Here is a 21,953-nt window from a genome sequence, read left to right on the forward strand (position 1 = left end):
TTAACCTTCTCTACTGTACACATGGTTTTTATAGGGCTATTATTTTAATTTTTTGTTTCTTTTGGTGTTTTCCTAACTTTGAGTTTAAGGCTGGAGAGTGGAGGGAGTTGGCTGCATCATGTCCTCCGAACACACACCACTTTGAAGGTCTTACCCCTTATTTATTTATTTATTTATTTATTTATTTATTTATTTATTATGTTTGCTGTTCTGCCTTCACATATCGAGGGCATCAGATCCCATTACAGATGGTTGTGAGCCACCATGTGGGTGTTGGGAATTGAACTCAGGATCTTTGGAAGAGCAGCCAATGCTCTTAACCACTGAGCCATCTCTCCAGTCTCTTGCCCCTCTTTCACATGAAGCAAGCTTGTTTGAGTTAAGCACAAGCAGTTGGGACAGCCATAGAGCATGTGTCTCTCCCTTTGCAAGTGCCTGTCTGTTGACTTCAGCGTCTCCTCATCTTGATGTGTCTCTGGGCACCCTGGCTTTGGGCTTGGAAGCTCCTTTCAGGTTGAACTGAATCCTTCACCCAGGGTTTCTGAGTTCACATCGCTGATGGATCTTGACACTTCCCTACAGTCTGAGGATCCTGTTTGTTTGATACCCAGTTCAAGTTTCATTTCCATCATGAGTCTTATTAATGATTCTCACTTGCTATTTTATAATAGTATATTTAATAAGGTAGGGATTAATAAATACCAGTCTCTAGCTCTATTAATGTATATTTAGCATTCCATAAAGTCAAAATGTAGGCTGATTATGTTTAATGAATATGCTACTAGACAAAATATAGTACAAGGATATACCTGTCACACTGATTGGTAATAATTTGTATGTTTTATCCAGTTTCCTTAGCATTTTATAAATTATGAATTATCACCAATTTCCCCAGTTATATTTACAAATACTTATCAGCTGTATCCCCAACTTTTCTCCAGACTTGACTTAAAAGACAACATTCCTCTTGTGAGCCTGATCTCCAAAATGCAGTGGGAATTTCCAGATACTCCTTCCATCTGCTAATGTACACGTGCTAAACTTTAAGCCTGACATAGCTTGCCACGTTTTCTGTGACGCTCTTAGCTCTGCCTCAGCCCCACCCTTCTCATTTCACACACTGTGGGCTGAGTGCAGGCACCAGCAACGCTCCCAGCTTGGTCTTTGCTTTTACCATAGAGACAGGGTCTCCCTAAGCTGCCCTGGCTGGCCTAGGACTTGTAAGTCTCCTGCCCAAAGAGCTGATGCTGTATAGTTGTTGCAGTTTCTGTTCTTGTGGCATTGCAATGTTGTGACAAAGGCAACTTAAGGGGTGGCAGGTTTATTCTGGCTACAGTTCAAGTTCATAGTAGGGGAATTAGCTGCTCTCTTATTGTGAGAAAACCATGGCCAAGGCAATTTATAGTAGGCAATGTTTATTTGGGATTATGGTTCAGAGAGAGGAGTCCATCACTATCATGGCAGGGGACTGTGGCAGCAGGTGATTGTGTGTGTCTGTGTGTATGTCTCTCTGTGTGTCTGGGTCTCTCTGTGTGTATATATCTCTGTATGTGTGTCTGTCTTCATGTGTCTGTGTCTCTGTGTGTGTCTGTGTCTCTGTGTGTGTCTGTGTCTCTGTGTGTGTCTGTGTCTCTGTGTGTCTCTGTCTCTGTATATGTAATGTGTCTGTGTGTGTCAATGTGTCTGTGTGTCTTTGTATGTGTCTGTGTCCACATGTGTGTCTGTGTGTTGGTATGTGTGTCTGTGTGTTGGTATGTGTGTCTGTATGTTGGTATGTGTGTCTGTGTTTGTCTATGTGTATCTGTGTGTGCCTGTCTCTGTGTGTGCCTGTGCATGTATAGAGCATTCACACACTTCATACTCCCTCACACATACACACCTACACCCACCCATGTCTCTACTCCCACAACCCCTCTCACATCCCTCCCTCCACCCACACATCCCACACTCACTTCCCCCACTTCACACCTCTTTATACACATGTGCCAACATCCATAACCCCACATCCTCACGTCTCCCCCCATGCCTCCCCACTCTCTCACCCCCAACCCCTTGCATCCACCCCCACAACCCACATCTATCCCCTTGTATCCACCCCCACATCCCCACATCTATCTCCTTGTATCCACCCCACACCCCACATCTGTCCCCTTGCACCCATCCCCACACCCCACATCTGTCCCTTTGTATCCACCCCCAGACACCCACATCTGTCCCCTTGTATCCACCCCTATCCCACATCTGTCCCCTTGTATCCACCCCATAGCCCCACATCTGTCCCCTTGTATCCACCCCACACCCCACATCTGTCCCCTTGCATCCACCCCCATACCCCATATTTGTCCCCTTGCATCCACCCCCACACCCCATATCTGTCCCCTTGCATCCACACCCCACATTTGTCCCCGTGTATCCACCCCATAGCCCCACATCTGTCCCCATGTATCCACCCCCATACCCCATATCTGTCCCCTTGCATCCACCCCCACACCCCATATCTGTCCCCTTGCATCCACCCCACATTCCCACATCTATCCCCTTGTATCCACCTCCACACCCCACATCTGTCCCCTTGTATCCATCCCCACACCCCACATCTGTCCTTTTGTATCCACCCCACACCCCCACATCTGTCCCCTTGTATCCACCCCACACCCCATATCTGTTCCCTTGTATCCACCCCTACACCCCACATCTGTCCCCTTGCAGACCCCACCAACTTTTCACCTCCCAGCATCCACTAATCATATTATGAAACTCAGCCCAGATTACTCTGTGCCTGTGGATATCACCCAGAATAATCTTGCCTTCACCAGAGACGCTCAGCAGTGTCTAAAGACCGTTTTAATCGCTGTAACCGAATATGGGAAGTACGACTGCTGTCCTGTTAGTAGAAGCCAAGAAGCAGCAGCATTGGCACGCACCACAGAGTCCCTACAACATGATCCCGGCGCAAATGCTGAGTGTGAGAGACCAAGATCCTGCAGTGGTTCTGAGGGACAGGCATGGTGTTTATTCCTGCACACACACAGGCACATATCTACATAGGATAACATGGCTGTGCCTTACCCATCACACACACACATGCACACACACAAACACACACATGCACACATCTACATTGAATAGCATGGTTGCCTCTTAACCATCATACACACACACACACACACATCTACATAGGATAACATGGCTGTCTCTTAACCATCACACACACATACACATGCACACATCTGTATAGGATAACATGGCTGTTTCTTGTCACACACACACACACACACACATACACACACACATGCACTCACACCCAGTTTCCGTGTAGGGATAGGAAACCCCATATGCAGGTTGTCTGTGTAATTGCTGTATTTGGGGCATTAAAACCCAATCAGGGTCTTATGAGATGGATCAACTTGAGGGTGCTTGCTGTACTACCTGGCAACCTGGGTGGGTCCTCTGGACTCAAGTGAAGCTAGAAGGAGACAGCCAAGCCCACAGAGCCGTCTTCTGGCCGCCATACACACGAGTGCACTAACAATAAATTTTAAAAGAGGAAAAACAGTGTTTATCTGTGTGTTTGTCTGTATTTTACTTGGGACTAAGATAAAATACAATATCTAGTATATAAAGTAATTTTCCATTTGATTTTGTTTTTGCAAATAGATGTGATATTAACAGAATGTTAAAAATCGATCCTATTTGATTTCATCATTTGGGAAATCTTGAGCCCTTTCTAAATGCATTGGCTCTTCTCTTTCGCTTGTGTTTATTCTACTGAAATTGAGGAAAATGATTGCAAATTAAATAGTTTCATTGCCAGAGAAACGTCCTGAGACTCATTAGAGCCTTAGGGGAGACCTCCAGTGTTTTCTCACATTCACACACATCCAAGGAACACTGTCTGGGAGGAGGTCAGGACAAGGGCGTCTGATTTTCAGTGTAACTTCTTCCAAATCTTGGTTCATTAAAGGTGATAATTACCGGTACCCCCCCCCCCCCATCATCAGATGGCGGTGGCACAGCTTCCTGGAAAGGGCCTTTCTTCTGTTCTTATCAGACAGAATCTATCTGTATGTGGCCAGAGGGAAACAGATTCCAATGCGGGCTGTCAATTCTTGTTTGCATCTGCAAGTGCGAGAAAAAAATTAGATGGTTTAAGGCCAGCAGTTTCAAGTTATTAAGAACGGCTGGATTAGCCTGAGTATCCCCGGGTCACTCCAAGGTAGCGCTGGTGCTCCACATCTGGCTTTGGTTTGCACTCACCGACAAAGGAGTGCTGTGTGTGCATGGCCTCATTGTCAATAGTCTCTCCGTTCTTATGAGGACAAAGGGCTCCCTACTCCAAAGGTATAGCAATACTTTTAACTCCAATTTACAGATTAGGCAAAAATCTCCTAGGTTAAGGGTCACGTCAAGAAAGGCAGTTGAAAAATTTCTTTGTGAACTTCCCCGTTTTCTGGCTATTAGAGGAAAAAAAATATATAACAAGAGTTCCTTGTGCGAGCATTCCGTACCAGAGTGGCATGGGGGGGTGCAGTTAATGCTTTCCAGTCCCCATGAAAGCAGCTTTGAGTCCTGTGGAACCAAGTATTTCAAACCCTGGCTCAGCCTGGGAGCTGAGGTTCAGGTATCCTACCCAGCTGTCTGGAGTCAGAGCCTTACTGCTTCCCAAACTTGTATGTACAGCATGGAGCCGGGCCCCGAGGTGGCGGGCATCCACAGTAAGGGCTGCTTGGGAGGTGGATGGTCACTTGAGTTCAAGAGTTCTAGGCCAGCTGGACAAACTTGCTCAAGAAAAACAAAAGACAGTTTGTCTTTCAGGGAACCTCCAGTTTGGTTAGAATCTTTTCTTACAATTGCTAGTTTTTGTGAAATGAGGACCGGCTGTGTGTAGCTGAACACACTGCCTTTGCCCACGGTGAAGCCAAACTAGTCATTAGATTCCTCCAGATGCCTCTAAATGTAGTCCTGTTTTTTTGTTTTTGTTTTTTGTTTTGTTTTGTTTTTTTGATGGAGCCTCCACAACACCATGGAAACCTTTGAGGCCATGAGGAAAAGAGTCCCTGGTGTTTCAGAGACTAAAATGGCAGCCCTTTCTCCACATTGGAGCTCTTCTGTATACTAACACAGGGTAATGGGTCATCAGACCTTCTCAGGTGTTCTTGCCTCTGGATGCCACAGGAAGGGGCGTGAGAGTTTTCCTACCTCTCTTAGGGGAGGTCACCTGATATCAATAGGAAAGATGTTTCTAGAGAATGAGCAATCCAGGCACCGGGTGAGGACAGAGGACATGAGGGTGTAGCCCTGGGGTGCTTGAGTCATTGATGGATAGCTGTGGAATGAGAAGAATTAATGACTGTCACTTCTATCTCCTTCCCCTTGAGTCAAAACGCTGCTATGACTTTGACATATTTTCTCTTCAACGGATAAATACGTTTTCACTCTGTACAAGAAATTTCCCTCGATTTTAGTACCTTCAGAACCTTCAGAGCAGCCTCGCCCAATGCTTAACATGTAGCTAATGCCAATGAAGATTGATAGGCTGATGACTGATCTCCTAGGAAGGTTCCTTCTGCTGTAACAGTCTTGTTACAGACATCTTGTTGGAGCCAGACTTTGCTCATGGTGTTCTAGGCATGTAAGGCTTCAATAAATCATTCAAGAATACAACCATCACTTCATGGTTTATCTTCCTCAAGGACTGATGCTGGAGAGGAAGTCTTCATCTCTTGTCTTGCAGAGAATTGCAGCCAAGTGGCATTTGGGGCTGAAGTCCTTTAGAAGCCTTCTTCACTTACCTCTGGAGTCTGATGTCAGCTGTCACTCGGATAATGATAGGAACGCCACCCCAATCTCTCCATAGTAGACCTTTTTCCTCCTATAGAAGCTCAAGTTTATGAATGGTTGTTGCCAAGGAAACAGGCAGAGGTAGCTTTGCAAATCTGATAAATGAACCTCTGTCAGAGACCTGAGAAAATGGGAGGGGGCAGGTACCACTATTTAATGGAGTGAAATTGATGACAGCTTTCAGAAGGGTTTGAGGTAGACCATTTTAAGAAATGCAGTTGCCATGGTGATGTGGTTACTGCCTAGAGATGCAATGAATGTTCCATGTTCCTGGTCTCTGAAGACACGTGAAACCATCCCTGATACCAAATAGTGTAGCTGAGCATTCTCTTAGAAGTAGGGGACTATGCACATACACGCACATGGATGTTACATGTCCACTGTACAGATAAGGGGACTATGCACATACATGTGCACGGATGTTACATGTCCATTGTACAGAGAAGGGGACTATGCACATACACGTGCACGGATGTTACATGTCCACTGTACAGAGAAGGGGACTGTTCACATACATGCGCACAGATGTTACATGTCCACTGTACAGAGAAGGGGACTATGCACATACACGCGCATGGATGTTACATGTCCACTGTACAGAGAATGGTTTGGACACTGAGAAGGGGACCTCATGTGATAGAGAGTTGGAAGTCCTCAGAGTACATCAGAAATGCTCACTTCCAAATACTTTGGTCAGAGTAGTTGCTCAAGAAGCCCCCTCCAGAGGGACCCAACATCTGGAGGTCTGCAATTGAGCACTCCAGATGGAGAAGACTGTTGGGGGATGATGGGGCAGGGGGCCTTTCTCTGTTTGTGGTGTGTGTGTTTGTGTTTGTGTGTGTGTGTGTATATATGTGTGTGTGTTTGTGTGTGTGTGTGTATGCATGTGTGTATATGTGTGTGTTTGTGTGTGTATGCATGTGTGTATGTGTTTGTGTATGTGTGTGCTTTTGTGTATGTATTTGTGTATATGCATGTGTGTTTGTGTGTGTGCATGTGTATATGTTTGTATTTGTGTGTATGTGTGTTTATGTTTTTATGTGTCTGTGTGTATGCACGTGTGTGTGTGTGTGTTGATTGTGTGCTTTGGTAGCCCTACTTTTTCAGACTGCTATGACACTCGGCTATGGTGCTTATCCACCACAGGCCTTATCCACTGTGTGATGCTGTTCATACTCATGGGCCATATGTGTTTTCCTGTCACAGTAACAACAGTGAGAATGAATCCCTGTTCTGGCTGCCCCGCTCTAAGCGGAGAAAGCACTCTGGGCTCTGCTGGCATCTGGGGTCGGAAACGTGTGGTAAGGATCACACCTGGGCCTCTTAGCAGCTGGTCAGAGCCTGTCCTCCACACTCACTGCACCCACAGTCTAGACCCAGGCAGACGACCTTCACCAATGACCTCACCAGCCTGTGATATAGAAGCTCAAGAAGAAGCGGAAACAAAAGTGCTCTTGTTATTTTAGGTACGAATGAAGACAGGGTCAGTCGCTGAGAGCCCCTCATGTTTGGAGGACACTGCCAAGGACCTCGCGTCTGGGACGAGTGTTTTGCTAACCTCAGAGTCAGTGAGATTGTGCATTAAAATTACTTTCAGGATGTCTGACATGTTTAGTTGCTTATAAAATTTTGTTTTGTTTTGTGATTTGAAACAGGGTCTCGTAGAGCCTAGGCTGACCCCAGACTTACTGTATAACTGAGGCTGACTTTAAACCTTTGCTTTTCTTGTTTCTGTCTCCTGAGTTCTGGGATTATAGTATGACTCACAATGTCTGGATTATGCTTAGTTTTAAGTTTTAAAACGTTATTTACCCACTCTCTCTATATGTGTATAAGCATAATGTTTTATAGAGGGAGTGTTGTAAGCATAACCTACAATATTATAGTGCTGCTTTTTAAATATGTAGAGGTAATGAAGAGCATTACCTCTTTCTTTACCCTGAACATATGATGCGACCCTATGCCTTTCAGCTGTGTGAAGAGCTGCCTGAGCTCAGAGATGAGGTGAGAGTCTCTGTGGAGGATAATCACACTGTGATGTGTTGCTGGTGTGGTCCACCTCTGGCTAATCACGGCCACATCTGAGTTTTTGTGAAGTATGCTCATCTAGGGCTCGAGATCAGGCATGCGGTGCCAGGGGCCAGCCTGTCACAGGCAGATGCATGAGTGCCTGCTGCTCGGAAGCAGCCTCCTTATGATCTGCAGACAACACGCCGATTCAAAGTTTGTCTTTCTTATTCGTGATGAATGTTGGGTTTTCTTGTTGGTAAATAAAACCAGGACAGCTTTGTGGGATAACAACAATTATTCCAGGAATTTCCAGGCAAGCCCGAGGCAGACATATTGTTTGCTCTTTTTGGTCCTTTTAGAGGGACATGTAGTGCCCTCTAGTGTCCAAGATTCCAGAAGTTTAAAGGGAAGCCCCCTTCCAAGGCTTGTAAGGAGCCTCTGCTGAGGTGGCTACTTCCTGGAACTCTCCACATATGGCTGTTCTTCTAACTATAAATGAAGGCTAGAATGTTATCTACTGGGGACACGCAATGTGGAAAAAGTGTGGCTTTTTTTAAAAAAATCTTGACTTTAATTCCCGGTATATATCAGAAAGTGTCTGGGAAGATGGCTCCGTTGGTAAAGTGGACAAAAATGGCTCACAGGCTCCCGATTTCCAGCCCCCAGCATTTACATTAGAAGCATCCATGCAGTGCCCACTATGCTGGGTGGTGGCCTGGGAAGAGACTGGAGGATCCCTGGGGCTCAGCCTGCAAATCCAGGCTAACCTCTGGGGCCCAGGTTCACCGTGAGACCCTGTCACAGAAGCGGATCTTCACCCGGCTCAGCTGGAAGAGAAACAGCCTACGTGGATTTCAGCTGCACCTTGGGGCCTTGCCTCTGTGCCCTGAGAATCCGCACAGCACATGCCTCCGGAGAGGTGCCGTGCAGCCTGTGGGTGACGGGCAGCTGTTACGGCGACTCCAAACCTGGCCTCTGATTCCCTTGAGTTTGTGGGTTGCTTGGTGAGATGTAAGAAAAAGTAAATGAACTCACAGCAAATATTAGCTTCATTTCATATTCCATTGTGAAATGTGTTAACAAACAGTGAACCAAGTTAACTGAGGTCATGACAAAGCAAGGCCACTTTTACATGGATGGCTCTGTATCTCCGTGGATTGCCGTTGTTTAAGATATACTACCTTTATTTTTGTTATACAAATAACTTAGGTCTAAACTTTGTATTTCTTTGCGTGTGGGGTGGAGGTAGGGGAGTGGCTGGAGGCATGTGTGTGTGCTTGCCGACATCAGAGGACAACTCTGTGGATTATGCGGAGTCTCTCTTCCCACCTTTGCTCTGCTTCCTGAAGTGGGTACTCGGGCTGCCAGGGCCTCTCAGCAGGTGCTGTTACCATCAGAGCCTTTTCCCTGGCCCTGAAAGAATCACTTACAGATCAGCCTAGTACAGATCAACAAATGATACCTAGTAAGGAAGACAAATACACTTTTAAAAAATCATTTAAGATTCTCAATAGTGATAAAAACCCGAGTTAATCTGAGCAGCCAAAGATGATGTCCTGGCACGGCAAAGGTGCTGACAAGCACAATACCGTGCTGACAGACTGAGGCTGAGGAGGGCGGAGCTGTGTCACAGTCCCCACAAGCCTGGCCAGGTGCCTCTGTGCCTCGATGTGTGTCCTTTGCAGAGCAAGCCCCAAGGTGACTAGTAGCAAGACAGTGTTTCCAAATAACACTTCTGCTCACATACACCTAGTCCTGGGTGTACGTGATCAAGATATTTCCGTGTAGAGGCATAGTCATCCAATCAGGAAGTTTAAAAGTTGTTTCTAGCTAAACTGTTGTGTCAGAATAAGTATATCCCTCTTAGTCTTTGTTTAAAAAAAACCACAAGTGATTTGTTAATAGACTCAGGGATGAGAGTGAGCTGGTTAGCACGACCGAGAACGTTCTGGATGCTGAGGAAGTCATGCGTATTGGAATTGTTGCTTCACTGGAACCCACAGAGCTGAACCGATGTCTGCCTCATGGTGAAGGAAATTGCAGCACAGGTGTTGAAAGTTGAGGATTTAGTGTGTGATAACAATTTCCTTGATTTAAATTAGTTCAGATCAACCAAGAGGCTGAAGACTGTATTAACCACTCCAAGAAGGTGTTAAGCAATAATTACTTACATGGTAATTTGTTTCTTAATGACCTGCTGGAAGGTATGGCAAGTACAAACACGAGATACATTTGTAGACACACACATGCACATGCTCATGGACACACACAGACATACGTAGTATATATATACATATATATGTGTGTATATGTATATATGTGTATGATATCTATCATATATCTTATATCTTATATGGTATATATGATACATATATTATATATATATACACATATAAGCATAGACACATTCATAGACATGCACTCAGATACATACACATACACATAGACAAATGGACATTCATACACATATACACACTTATGCATACAGACATATATATATACACACATATACACAGACAGACATACACACAAAGACAAATATATACACACAGACAAATACATACATACACATACTCTTGTACAATACAGACATAGACATACAGATATACACAGACATCCACACAAAGACATATACATACACACAAATACACACATACACACTCTTGCACACATATGGACATAGACATACAGATATACACAGACATACACACACAAAGACATACATACACACAGACAAATGCACATATGTGTATATACATGATTATATATATATATATTACACACACACACATATACACAAGACACACACACACACACATTTAAATATACCCACTTAGAGTTTTTGCCTGGCAGAGTAACACTTGAGTGTGGTGCACACTGTAAATAGAAAGAGTCTTTAGCCAGTGATAAATGGGAGACCTGGAAACTGACTGCATCTTAACACCCTGCCCTGTTCTCAAGCGAATCCTCTCTGAGATGTAGATGGGAAACTTCCCAGCATGGTGGAGTTTTCCACTGTGGGGACAGCTCCAGATGGCCGATTCTTATCTCTAGTCTCAGGCACGTCCCTGGCAAACATCCTTGGGACATCCTTCTTACGGGGTCCTGGTGAATAATCCAAACAGTATGCACTTAAGGTTCACATGTCATCCAAGGAACAATGTACAACATTTCTTTTGGCCTTAAAAAGCCTCTGTTTCATTCATGGGTGAGTTCCAGGCCTTGCAGGTGTGTGTGTGTGTGTGTGTGTGTGTGTGTGTGTTATCTGACTAGCTTGACATGGGCTTCCTGAATGCTGAGTGGTGGGTCAGAGCCCAGTCATCCTGACTTTGTCAGTACCCACTGGAATTTCTGGTGTGAAGAATATGTGTTATTAATACCAGCAGGATGACCTGTCAGACCCATGAACACCGCCACACAGAAGTCACAGAAGAGTGTCTTCTGCACTTTTTAAAAATAGATTTCTATAAAAGAGTGATTTTTTTTGTGTTTGTATAGACGTTTAAAAATATATACTTTTTATTTTGTGTGTGTGTGTGTGTGTGTGTGAGAGAGAGAGAGAGAGAGAGAGAGAGAGAGAGAGCTCACACACACATAAGGGGTGCAGGTGGCCCCAGGAGGCCAGAAGAAAATGTCACATCCCTTGAGCTGGAGTTAAATGCAGTTGTGAGCCAGCTGACATGGGTGCTTGGCACCAAGTTCAGATTTTCTGCACAGCAGCAAGTGCTCTCAACCGTTGCGCCATCTCTCCAGCCCTGGCGGGGACTAGGTTATGAGCATACAGGGTCTGGCAACCAGAAGCATGTGTTGCATGTCTCAGGCTATGAGCTCACAGGGTCTGGTGTGTTGCATGTCTTACCTGTGTTTCTAGGTAAACAGCAAGCTGCATATTACTTACCAGCACCAATAGAAACGTGGAACATGCCTATTGCAAGTTTATATAGAAAATATAAAACAAGCGAAGATTCTCCGTGTTGGCATCTCAATGCATTGCTTGCCGCTGTTTCTGTTATCACCTTCACCTTTAAACAAAGTGCGTCTGCAAAACTTACATGGTGAGTTTTAGCTTACCAGACGGCAGTCTTCGTATCAGTAAGTATTCACAAGCCACACAATTTTCCTACAGTGTTTGTGTGTGAGTGTGTGCATATTTCTCTGCTTATTATTCCCTTGAGACAGAGTCTCTCAATGAACCTGGACCTCTCTGGTTTTCTGTGAGCTACCAGAAATCCTCAGCGCTGGATTCATAGGTGGGCATGGCCATCCCTGGCTCCTTATGTGAATCAGAACTTGGATCTTCATGCTTGAACCAGAGGGTCCTATACCAAGTCACCCCCCCATCTGTCATTTTTTGATGGTCATGGATATTCCATTTTATTGATGCCTGATGCAGGGATAATATGGAAGCCATGACTGTGCCTGTTACAGGGTGCCCCATTATTATTTCCACTGTGGTCTTGTTTCATTTGCAGAGGCCTGCTGCCTTTGGCCTGATGCACTTACCCACATAGTATGCATAGTTTATGAGAAAATGAGGATGCTACCATCAGAGAGTCAGACGTGGCTTGGGGACAAGTGAATGATAGCGGGCTTTTGTTATTTATGATACATTTGTGCAGTTTTGTATCTTACACGATTTCCTGTTTGCTTTGGAGGGAGCTATGCACAGGCTCATCAAAGGGGGCAGGCTTTGCGAGGGATGAACTCAAGGTGGAGAATTCCTCCAGCATTATTGCTCCTCATGGCCGCTGTGGGGCTTGCTGCTCCAGTGGGGCCTTCCTGTATTTTAAGCAGGGTAAGAAAGGACCTAGCCCCGCCATACAGCCTGGATGTCCCCTAGTGGCTGCCAGATTTCTCCCTAACTAGATCTGTCCAGCGAGAGCCTCTCTTAAAGTAACATTTGGAAGGAAGATAGTTCTCAGGTGCTGGGTGACCAGGTCCAAAGCCACTTGGGTGCACAGACTTAGGGTTAGGGAAAGATAAAGTGAGCTCCCCCATCTGGACTCCCCAGCATAAGTTTGGGAAATAGCATGGGGTGTTGTAATTCATAGGAGTGCTTTGTGCTACCAATAGTCAGTTGACATTTATGGGAAGAGCCCTTGCTTTCAGTCATCTGGGGTGGCCCAGCCTGTGTGCTGTTCTGATGGTATCGGGAATTACTGTGTTTAAAGGTAAAAAGTCAGCTAAGCGTTTTGTCATCAGAAACCAGGGATCTTTAAACAGGGGAGTTGCCATTTTAGAATCCTGTGGCAAGTTTTATAACTCTAATCCCCAAATTATGATGCTATCTGATCATGGTTCAGATCTTTAAGATCAAAATTAGGCACAAGAGGCATGGCTAGAATCTTGAAAATAGAGCAAATAATTATAGTGTCTGGTTTCTGTTTATAATTACTCAAGCAGAGAATCTAGTCTCTAATAAAATAGTATTTTATCCAATCATAAAGGATTGTGTATAAATATTGGAGGGCTGGGCACGTGGTAGAGACTCGGGAAAACTGAAGTATGTAAGGGTGTTCTCTCTGTCTTGTAACTGTCCTGACATTTTGATTTGGCCTAGACAGGCGCTATAGTATCCTGGGCAGATCATGGGGGTTTTAAGAGTCCGCTTGGGTCTGTGGCTATTTTGTTGCAAAGAAGTCAGCCTTTTAAAAGCCCACACCTGGTAAATCCACACAGTGGATCCTGTTACTGAAGGACAGAGATTAACATTTCAGGTGGATCTACTCTTAGGAGAAAAGAAAACAAAACCAAGGACACAGTGTGTTGCTTGGGACTTTCGTTACTTTGTTTTTTTTTTTTTTTTTTTTTTTTTTTTTTTTTCCCCCCTCAGGGCTTGTAGGAAGCTGCCGGGATAAACAACTCAGAACTTTGAAAATTTTAGGGGAAACATAATCTGCCTGACATCTTGTTCATTGTTCAGAGATAAAAAGAGCCTGGAATCAACTTTCTCTCAAAGGCTCTGAGAACCCGGTAGCCTCCAAAGCTTTTACTAGGAATTAGCTCTTAACGAATTTTTCTTTCTTTTAATGTCCCTCTCCTGGTTCCCACCTCCCCCTCTCCCTGATCCTTTTCTCCTTCTTCCCATTCCCCTCTTTCTTTCCTCACTCTCTTTTTGAACTGCTGTGTTTGAACCCTTAACCCCTGACCATGCTAGGCAGGTGGAGGGCAGCCAGGATCACCCCAGCTCGTCCACCTGCGTGTCTCCTCTTTCTCTTCTTTCATGTATTTTAACATAAGGGATGGAGGTGGACCAGGGGCAAACAAGAGAAAGGAGCTGGTGTATGGAATCTCGGCAGAGCTGGCCCAAAGACTGAATGAATTCAGTTAACTGCCTGTCTACCCAGTAACCAAGAATTGTCCATGACTCAGTCCATTGTGCTCCTTGGGTCCCCATGAGACCAAGTTACGGGTCCAACTTTCATGTGGTTCAATTCAAAGCAGACTGTTGTTTCTTCCACAGACCAAGTAATTTCCTGAAAATGAGTAATTAAAGGTTTGAAATCTTGTTAAGGAATGTTCAGGCCTGTGTCAGTTCAGCTTCCTTCAGGGGAAAGCTGAGCTGTAGCCCTGAACCTGTAGCTTGACTTTCATGCTCTTATGAGAACATCTCCTTAGCTCAGAGTTCAGAATCCATGGTCCACAGCATGGGTGTCCATCAGAGGGATTTATGTTCTAGAATGTAGAAACTAGTTATTTGGGTGTGTGTGTGTGTGTGCACTCATGAACATGTATAAGCATACGTAGTGTTTATATGTATGCCTGTATATAGGCATGTATGTTTGCGTAGATGAACATGCATATGAAGGCCACCAGTCAACCCTGGATGTTTCTCCTCAGATGCTGGTCTGGAACCAGCTGATTGGCTTATGCTGACTAGCTAATGAGTTCCAGATATCTGTTTATTTCTGACTCCCCAGGGTTAGAGTTAAAGGTATGTGCAGGACACCCAGCTTTCTGTCTGTGGGCTCTGGGGACGGTACTCAGGGAGTCATGCTTGCATAGTTGACACTATAGACAGAGCCATCTACCCAGCCCCTTTAATAAGTGTTTGAAAACAGGATCTTGATCTGATTTTTCTTTCTCTTTAGTTTTCTTGCTTACCTTGATCCCAGTGTCTGTATTTTTAACCAACTTCCTGGGGAACAAATAATGATTTCACATGTTTTGAAAGAGAATTCCTGAAGTAGTTCTCAGACATTCTATGGAGACTTTGAATAAATGGAGACTTATTAGTAGCTGGCCAGTAAATTGGCCTTATTAGATATGAGTGTGCAGCCATAGGAACTAGGTCCTAGTTAGCTTCAGCCCTCAGTCCTAGCTGGATGGCATTCCTGGGAAGGGGGCACTGTCAAGAATGGGCACCCAGGCACCTCCCATGTGCAGCCATGCACAGCCCCGTCACATCTGTATCCTGCTTTGGTCTGGTGCAGCCTGTCACCCAGAGTCATGCAGGTCACACCTGCTGTGACAACCCGGCCTCAGCCAATTGATGCCCCCCTTTTTTTGTAATTAAAAAACTTCTCCTGGCTGCATATCATCAAGAAAAACAACATTGTTTTCAGGGTCTCTTATCTCTCCACTCCCAAATATCCTGTTTCTTTGGGCTGGGCAGCCAGGACCAATAGAAACCTCTTCCTGCCATTGGCTGACTTCATTTCCCAGACTTAGCACAATCTCATCCGCTCTAAACAACCTCATCAAAACTACTTTCTGGTCAGAGAGAAGCAATAATTATTATTAACATTTATTAACGATCAATAAACTTGATTGCATTATGGCCAGCACTATTAAGGTAAGGAGAGGGTTCCTCTACATTTGACAAAATCTTGTTCTTCTTGCTCTGGGCTTCCTTTATCAAGGCAGATAAGTTAGGGTTGGGCAACACCCCCCCCTACCACAATAGAGGACAACAAGATTTCCTTTGCGCTGCCTAGTAAATTTCCTTTTTCCTACTCAGACCATCCGCAAGGCTTAAAAACTTCAAACTCAGAAAAAAATTGGGGTTTCTAAATTCACTGTTGAGCGCCGTGGATTACTTTCGTGAAGGCTTTTTGGAGCACTTTTGAGTTTTCAGCTTCTTTACCTGTTCCTAACGGTGTCTGGATGTGGGTTTGATACAAGGAAATAATTCCAGAGGTTGGAGGGCAGGGTCAAAGAGATGGTCTTGTCCGTGGTGAACGTTCGGATGCGCTTTTCGGGGACATCTCACCACCAGGCACATCCCCATGGAAGTGAGGAGACACTCGGTGGCTTTGGTAACAGGATGGACAAATGTTGACTTGAATTGTGGGGACCTCCGTGCCGAGAGGACTCGGGCATCTCGAAATTCAAATGGTGGTAATTGGGTGTGTTGGTTTATGTGTCTATCAAAATAAAACACCTGTCTTTCTGTGCAGTTCAGACTTTCTTCCCAGTGTCGTATGGTTTGTGGGGACTGTAAAGTGGAGGTCTGTTGGTGTCTTCTCTGCTGCATGATGGGTCTGTGCGTTCTCTTGTAAATGTTTCTAGAAGAAAGCTTACTGGTAAAGTTCAGTGCAGAGACAAAGCCGCACAGGTCACGGGTGGAGAACTAAATCAGGCTGATATAGAAACCTGTGGAAGTGGTTGTACAAAGAGGTGGTGGGTCTGTTAAGCTACATTCCAGGCCACCAGGCTTTGGCGACATTCGTAGGAATGAGGAAAACCAGCAGTCTATATAGACAAAGAAAGCCAAAGGAGTGTGTGTGCTCATTGTCTTTAATTTTGTGCATAGAGATCTCAAATGGCCTGTCTGTCTAGCAAGGGTTCTGCTTAGCTTGAAAACTCATAAGAATTGTGGTTTGCCCATAACGGAGACTAGGCATTAGAGAACCATTACTAGACAATTATGTATTAAGTAAACCGTTTTTCAGAGTTCCATCCAGTTTTCCGTTCTTAGGCTGTATCCTGTATTCCGGCAAGGCTCACACCAAAGGCTGACATCTGAGAGTTTGCTTTCTCTGGCTCCAAGGATTAGGACCAGCTGCAATATGGTGATCTAGAGGGGAATTTTAACATTGTGTCTGATAGACTCTACTTTTGGATAAATGAGTAGAAATGACTTATTTTTATAACGCCAAATGCTGCTGCTTTTTGGGTTCTGCTCTAGACTCTTAATTCGATCTATATTTCAAAACAATTAGATAAAATATTCTGTGTAAATCTTAGATCGCTTGAGTAGAAGCTTACTCGGGTTCACTCCACTCACAACATCAGTGCTTTAAAGGGCATGGAAAGAAAAGACAGGCCTGTAGAAGGTGGAATGTGTTGGGACAAACTCTCCAGTGTGTTACAGTTTCATTTAAGACACACTTGTGTGAAGAAGTTACCTTCGAAGTCAGAATGCATTTTTATCTTTTGAATACATTTGGGGACAATTTGCTCTTTTTGGGACTCTGTTATGGGTGAGTTCTGTGTCACCTGTGTAGTGTGTCTCTCCCTGCAATAGAAATAACTTCCAGTGAGTTCTTTAGTGTTCCTTTTTAAAGCAGTCTCTCTTGAGAGGTGACTTACTTGAAGATGAGCTTTCTGCGAACTTCCTTGGATAAAGTAGTAAGATGATTTTATGGCTTTGTTTATGAAATGAGAAAAGAGGCCTTGAGTCTGTTGGCTGCAATTTTAATTACTCTGGGACAAGACTCAAATTAGCACATTGCAGTGTCCTCTGAAGTAAAGAGACACTCCCCATAGGGGGATTTTTGGTTTGCAAATATGCTTGGAGTTTTAGGTGTTTCAGTAAATAAATCAACGACTCCTTTGATTTGCAGGCACTCTGAGCTGGTGAAGCTGGAACACCACCTCAGTGTGGGATTCTTTTCCTTTAGCCACTCTGACTAAAACCCTGTGAGGTACTTTTCTGGTATTCTTGCCTGGCTTTGGCAATTTGGGGTGGTGAACACTGTATTTCGTAGGGAGAGGTAAAGGTATTTTAGGAAATAGTATTTCTCTCTGCGTATTCAGACTTCAGGATAAGGCTGAGAGTTCTAATAAAACCGGGATAGCAGCTGAGCCAGCGTCTGTCTGAGAGCATCTAGAAGATGGCCGAGAGGGCCTCGTAGTGCAGTGCTGAGAGATACTTAACCCTGGAGCCTGTTGCTCCCCAGGTAACCTGTGTACTGAGACAGGTGTGTGATTTAGCCCTTCAAAGATTTCCTTGACCTTGTTTGTAGTGACATCTGCCTTTTGGGCAGCTCAAGGAATCCTAGGTCTGTATATATAGCATCCTGCTTTTAAAAACATGGGGGGGGGGAAACTGAATAGGCTTAAGATGGAAGCAGTCTTATCCCGGACAGTTTAAGGAGGCTGTGAAGCCCAGAATGCCAGCCTTAATTCTAAAATTGAATCTTGTATGTGCGCATGTGTGTGCAAACGCATGTGTGTGTGAGTACATGTGTATCTGTAGGTCAGTGTGTTTGCTCATGTGTGTATGGATTGGTATGCATACCTGTGTGCATTGGTGTGCATAGGGTTGTGGTGTGTGTGTGTGTTTGTGTGTGTACATGGAAGGATGTGGAGGGAGCATGTTTAAACAGCAGCTTGGGTGGAAGCCGTTTAGGAATCAGACAGGATGTGGAAATTTCCTAAGGAGGCCTTAGGCGAGCAGGCTCTGGACAGCTGGAAAGTTCCTAAGGAGCCCCGCAGCACTGTGAACTGAGGGTGACGAGGCAGGGAAGGGCATCTCTGCATGGGCTGTGAACGGATGAGGTTACGGCACGCAACTACAGCTGCGTTTGCTGCAGCTGTTTTCCTCATCTACCTGCTGGCATCAGGGGAATAGGCATGGCCTTCTTCTTGCTGCTTTGTGGGGGATTCCGTGACACTGGAAGAAACTCCAGGTGCCAAATGTTGTTGTTCTGCTTGTAACTGCCACATCCCAGAGCAGGCCCCCCCTCCCACTTCTGCTCTAGCCCAAGTAGAGTTTCTCACTGCGGCTGGCTCTGTGTGTACACTTAGGGTCACTCTGAGATCTGAGATGTCCTCTACGATACAGCACATGGGTAAATCTCCCTTCCTCCCCCCTCCCCACTCTCTCCCTCCCTCCCTCCCCACTCTCTCCTTCCCTTCCTCCTTCCTTCTCTCCCTCCCACTCTCTCTCCCTCCATCTCCCCCCACCCCCGTATGTGTGTGAGCGCACAAGCACCTATGCCCACCAGGCATCCTAAACTCGGAGGCTCAGGCAAGCAGAATTGAAAATGCATGAGTCTCTGGGTATCATTTAAGGCACAGCAGGACTCTTGCACTCTGAGAATGTTCTAGAACAAAATGATTTTTTTATTATCTATATCTGCTTTAAGTTCATTATTATTTTTCCTTCTGAAAAAACAAAAACAGACCTTGATCTTTAAAAACATATTTCCAAGCATACACACACACATACTGGCTAGTGTTTCTTAGAAAAGGATACATAGAGAATAAAATAAAACTTGAAAGTCAACTGTTCCTAATGCCGTAAGGACAGTGCTCCTTATGTGAGTTTCCTGGTTGCTCAGGTGACACAGCCTGCTGCTTCCTCTGTTCAAAGACCCAGGACTACATTTAGTGACATCAAGAGGCTTGAATGATGTATCACTCCTTGGGAGCTTATGAAGAAGGGTTCTGGGATCCTTCACTGTCTAGTTTTCTTCATGAAACTTCAGGGGGAAAACATAATTTTGCTTTGCACAATTTACAGGCATAGAGTGAAAGACATTCCTCTCTGCGGAAAACACAGAGATGTTCCAATCTAGACTCCCCACGTCCCAGGAGGTCCCAGAGGCTGCTGATCTGTGGTGTGGTCTTTCTGATTGTATGAGCCTCTTAGCTCTTCTACACAGCTAACTTTTCTCCCTTTTGCTGTTGATACTAATTTATGCACATGTCACCACCATGTCACTATAAGTTTTTAATAAGCATGATTTTGTGCCTTTCGTATTCCATATAAAATAGATATTATCGTTTATAGCTGATGTTGTGCTGTGGGAAATTCCCTTTCTTCATACAGACACAGCTATGTATCCTCTCCCTGTTTTTTTTTTTTTTTTAAAAGTGTATTGTTGCTTAGAAAAGAAACTTTGGGGCTGCCAGGAATGTGTATCTTTAATATCTTTGTCAAATTTTAGATATTTGGCCCATTTCACAGACGTTTGCTAGAGGTCCTGACTTGCCCACAGCTTCTTGGATATTTGTTCTCACCTTTGTTGTGATTGGGAAAGAATGGAAGCCTGTTCTCCTCATTTTGATCTGACTTCGTACCAGCATCTTGTTCCTTTTCATATGAACCTGTCTCTGTTGTCCAGGGTGACCTGCACTTTACTCTTTTATACTTACACACTGTTTGACCCAGCCCGTTTCCCCCATGTGGCTGGAGGTGAGCTCTGTCCCCTTGTCCCTCACACTTCCTCCTGCTTCAGTTCCCCCTCCCTCCTGCTCGCCCTGGTTTGTTTGTGTCTATATACTTAGGAAGCCACAGGGCTTTGTTCTTAGTAATAACATAGACACTTTAGCATTGTCAGTAGGGGCTGGCAAACTGTAGGGGTGGACAAGTACTGAAACAATGTACAAGTACTGAAACAATGTACATTAACTGAAATTCCTTATGGAAAGGAGGTAAGAGGTCAAAATAATGTAGACATGTAAAGTCCCATTTCTTTCATGATCTTACTGAAATAAGATAAATTAAATAGACTTTGTGTTTAAGGGCACCCAGAATGAGTTTTAAAATGTGTAGCTAGCTATAAGGACGTTGAGTTTGGGATCCTGTTTGACACCATGATACCCTGAGCTGCCTGGTAGGCCTTGTGCTAAATAAGCAGGCACAACGGCTCAGACAGAGCGACGTGGCTCTGGAAGCTCGGAGAAGAAGCTGGTTAATGGTCGCCTTTCTCACTGTCCTTGGAGGTCTCCTAATGCCGGTTATTCCTGTCTCCCCAGTGCTGAGTTTTTCTGCAGAGGAAAATGATGTACTGAATGATCTGGAACACATAAGACTCTGGGTAGTGAGAGTTCTTGTAATCATCTACTTTGTCATCTCTTATGTGAAAAAAAAAATCCTGCAAGCAGCCATCCTGTCACAAAAAGTAGCTAGACAATAAACTGCTGGAAATCTTGATGGTGACATCTTACCTCTTCTGTGTTTGCAGGTGACAGGGATTGATTTCGGCTTTTTTAACTTGTTGACTTTTAGAGATGGTCTCACTTTGTACCTCAGGGTGGCCTAGAACTCAAGATAGTCCTCCTGCCTTAGCCTCTCTCCATGTCACAATTACAGGTGTGAACCACCATGCCTGGCTTAAAGAAATATCTACATAATGTGATTATTTCCTGAGTTACTACTGGGCAGGGAACCCAGGGTTTCATGCACGACAGGCAAGAGCTCTATCACTTGGCTCCACTCGGCCCTAAGAATTCTTTCCTTATTTGGCTATATCCAAGGGGTAGAGGTTCCTGATTCCAGGTCTGTTGGTGACAGGCTTACATGTCCTCAGCTCAAGTATGAACTTCCTTGATCTGTCTCAGGCATCAGTAATGAAAACTCGGGTCAGGGGTTTCCGCTGGGCCCAGTGTCGTGTTCGGCAGGGTGTTGTGGAACTCGGCCCCAGGAGGAACAGGTGCCGTGCTGTTGTGTGCAGATAAGTGCTGAGAGTTTCAGAAAAGAAATGCCAAAGCCAAGTAAAATTATTTATGTTTAAAAGTGCCACATCAGAATCCAACTATAACATCAACATCAGCACTATTACTTCAAACACTTGGTAGAAACAATGCATGCTTAGTTCTGGAAAGCGTGATAGGGGACATCAAGCAGAGATGCTACAGGCTTGGCTGGCACACACTCAAGTGTGCATGCGTGCGCACGTGCGTGTGTGTGTGTGTGTGTGTGTGTGTGTGTGCCTATGTGTGAGTGTGTATGCATGTGTGTGTGTGTGCACAGGTATGTGACTGTGCCCATGTATATACATGTATGGGTGCATGTGTATATCTTGCATGCCTGTGTGTATGTGTGTGCAGGTGTGTATGTAGGTGCATGTGTGCCTGTGTCCATGTATGTACATGTATGTGTGTATGTGTATGTCTTGCATGCCTGTGTGTGAGTATGTGTGTGCAGG

The 21,953-nt window shown here is 44.7% G+C and overlaps 1 protein-coding gene across 7 annotated transcripts in view; it reads left to right on the forward strand.

Annotated features, from left to right (window-relative positions):
• Window positions 1–21,953, forward strand: part of Erg (ETS transcription factor ERG) — a 223,881-nt gene that overhangs the window by 107,604 nt on the left and 94,324 nt on the right. For 2 of the 7 annotated variants that reach the window (XM_052158549.1, XM_052158550.1), the window contains exon 1: window positions 15,804–16,199. The exons of 2 other annotated variants lie outside the window; for them this stretch is intronic. In XM_052158549.1, the coding sequence (XP_052014509.1) occupies window positions 16,080–16,199 (120 nt within the window). In that variant the 5' untranslated portion in view covers window positions 15,804–16,079. Of the gene's footprint in view, window positions 1–15,502; window positions 15,647–15,803; window positions 16,200–21,953 lie in introns of those variants that run through there. 3 more of the 7 variants (XM_052158551.1, XM_052158555.1, XM_052158554.1) reach the window with 2 other exon arrangements.

The sequence above is a fragment of the Apodemus sylvaticus genome, chromosome 15 (genome assembly GCF_947179515.1).
Source record: "Apodemus sylvaticus chromosome 15, mApoSyl1.1, whole genome shotgun sequence".
Classification (NCBI taxonomy): Eukaryota; Metazoa; Chordata; class Mammalia; order Rodentia; family Muridae; genus Apodemus; species Apodemus sylvaticus.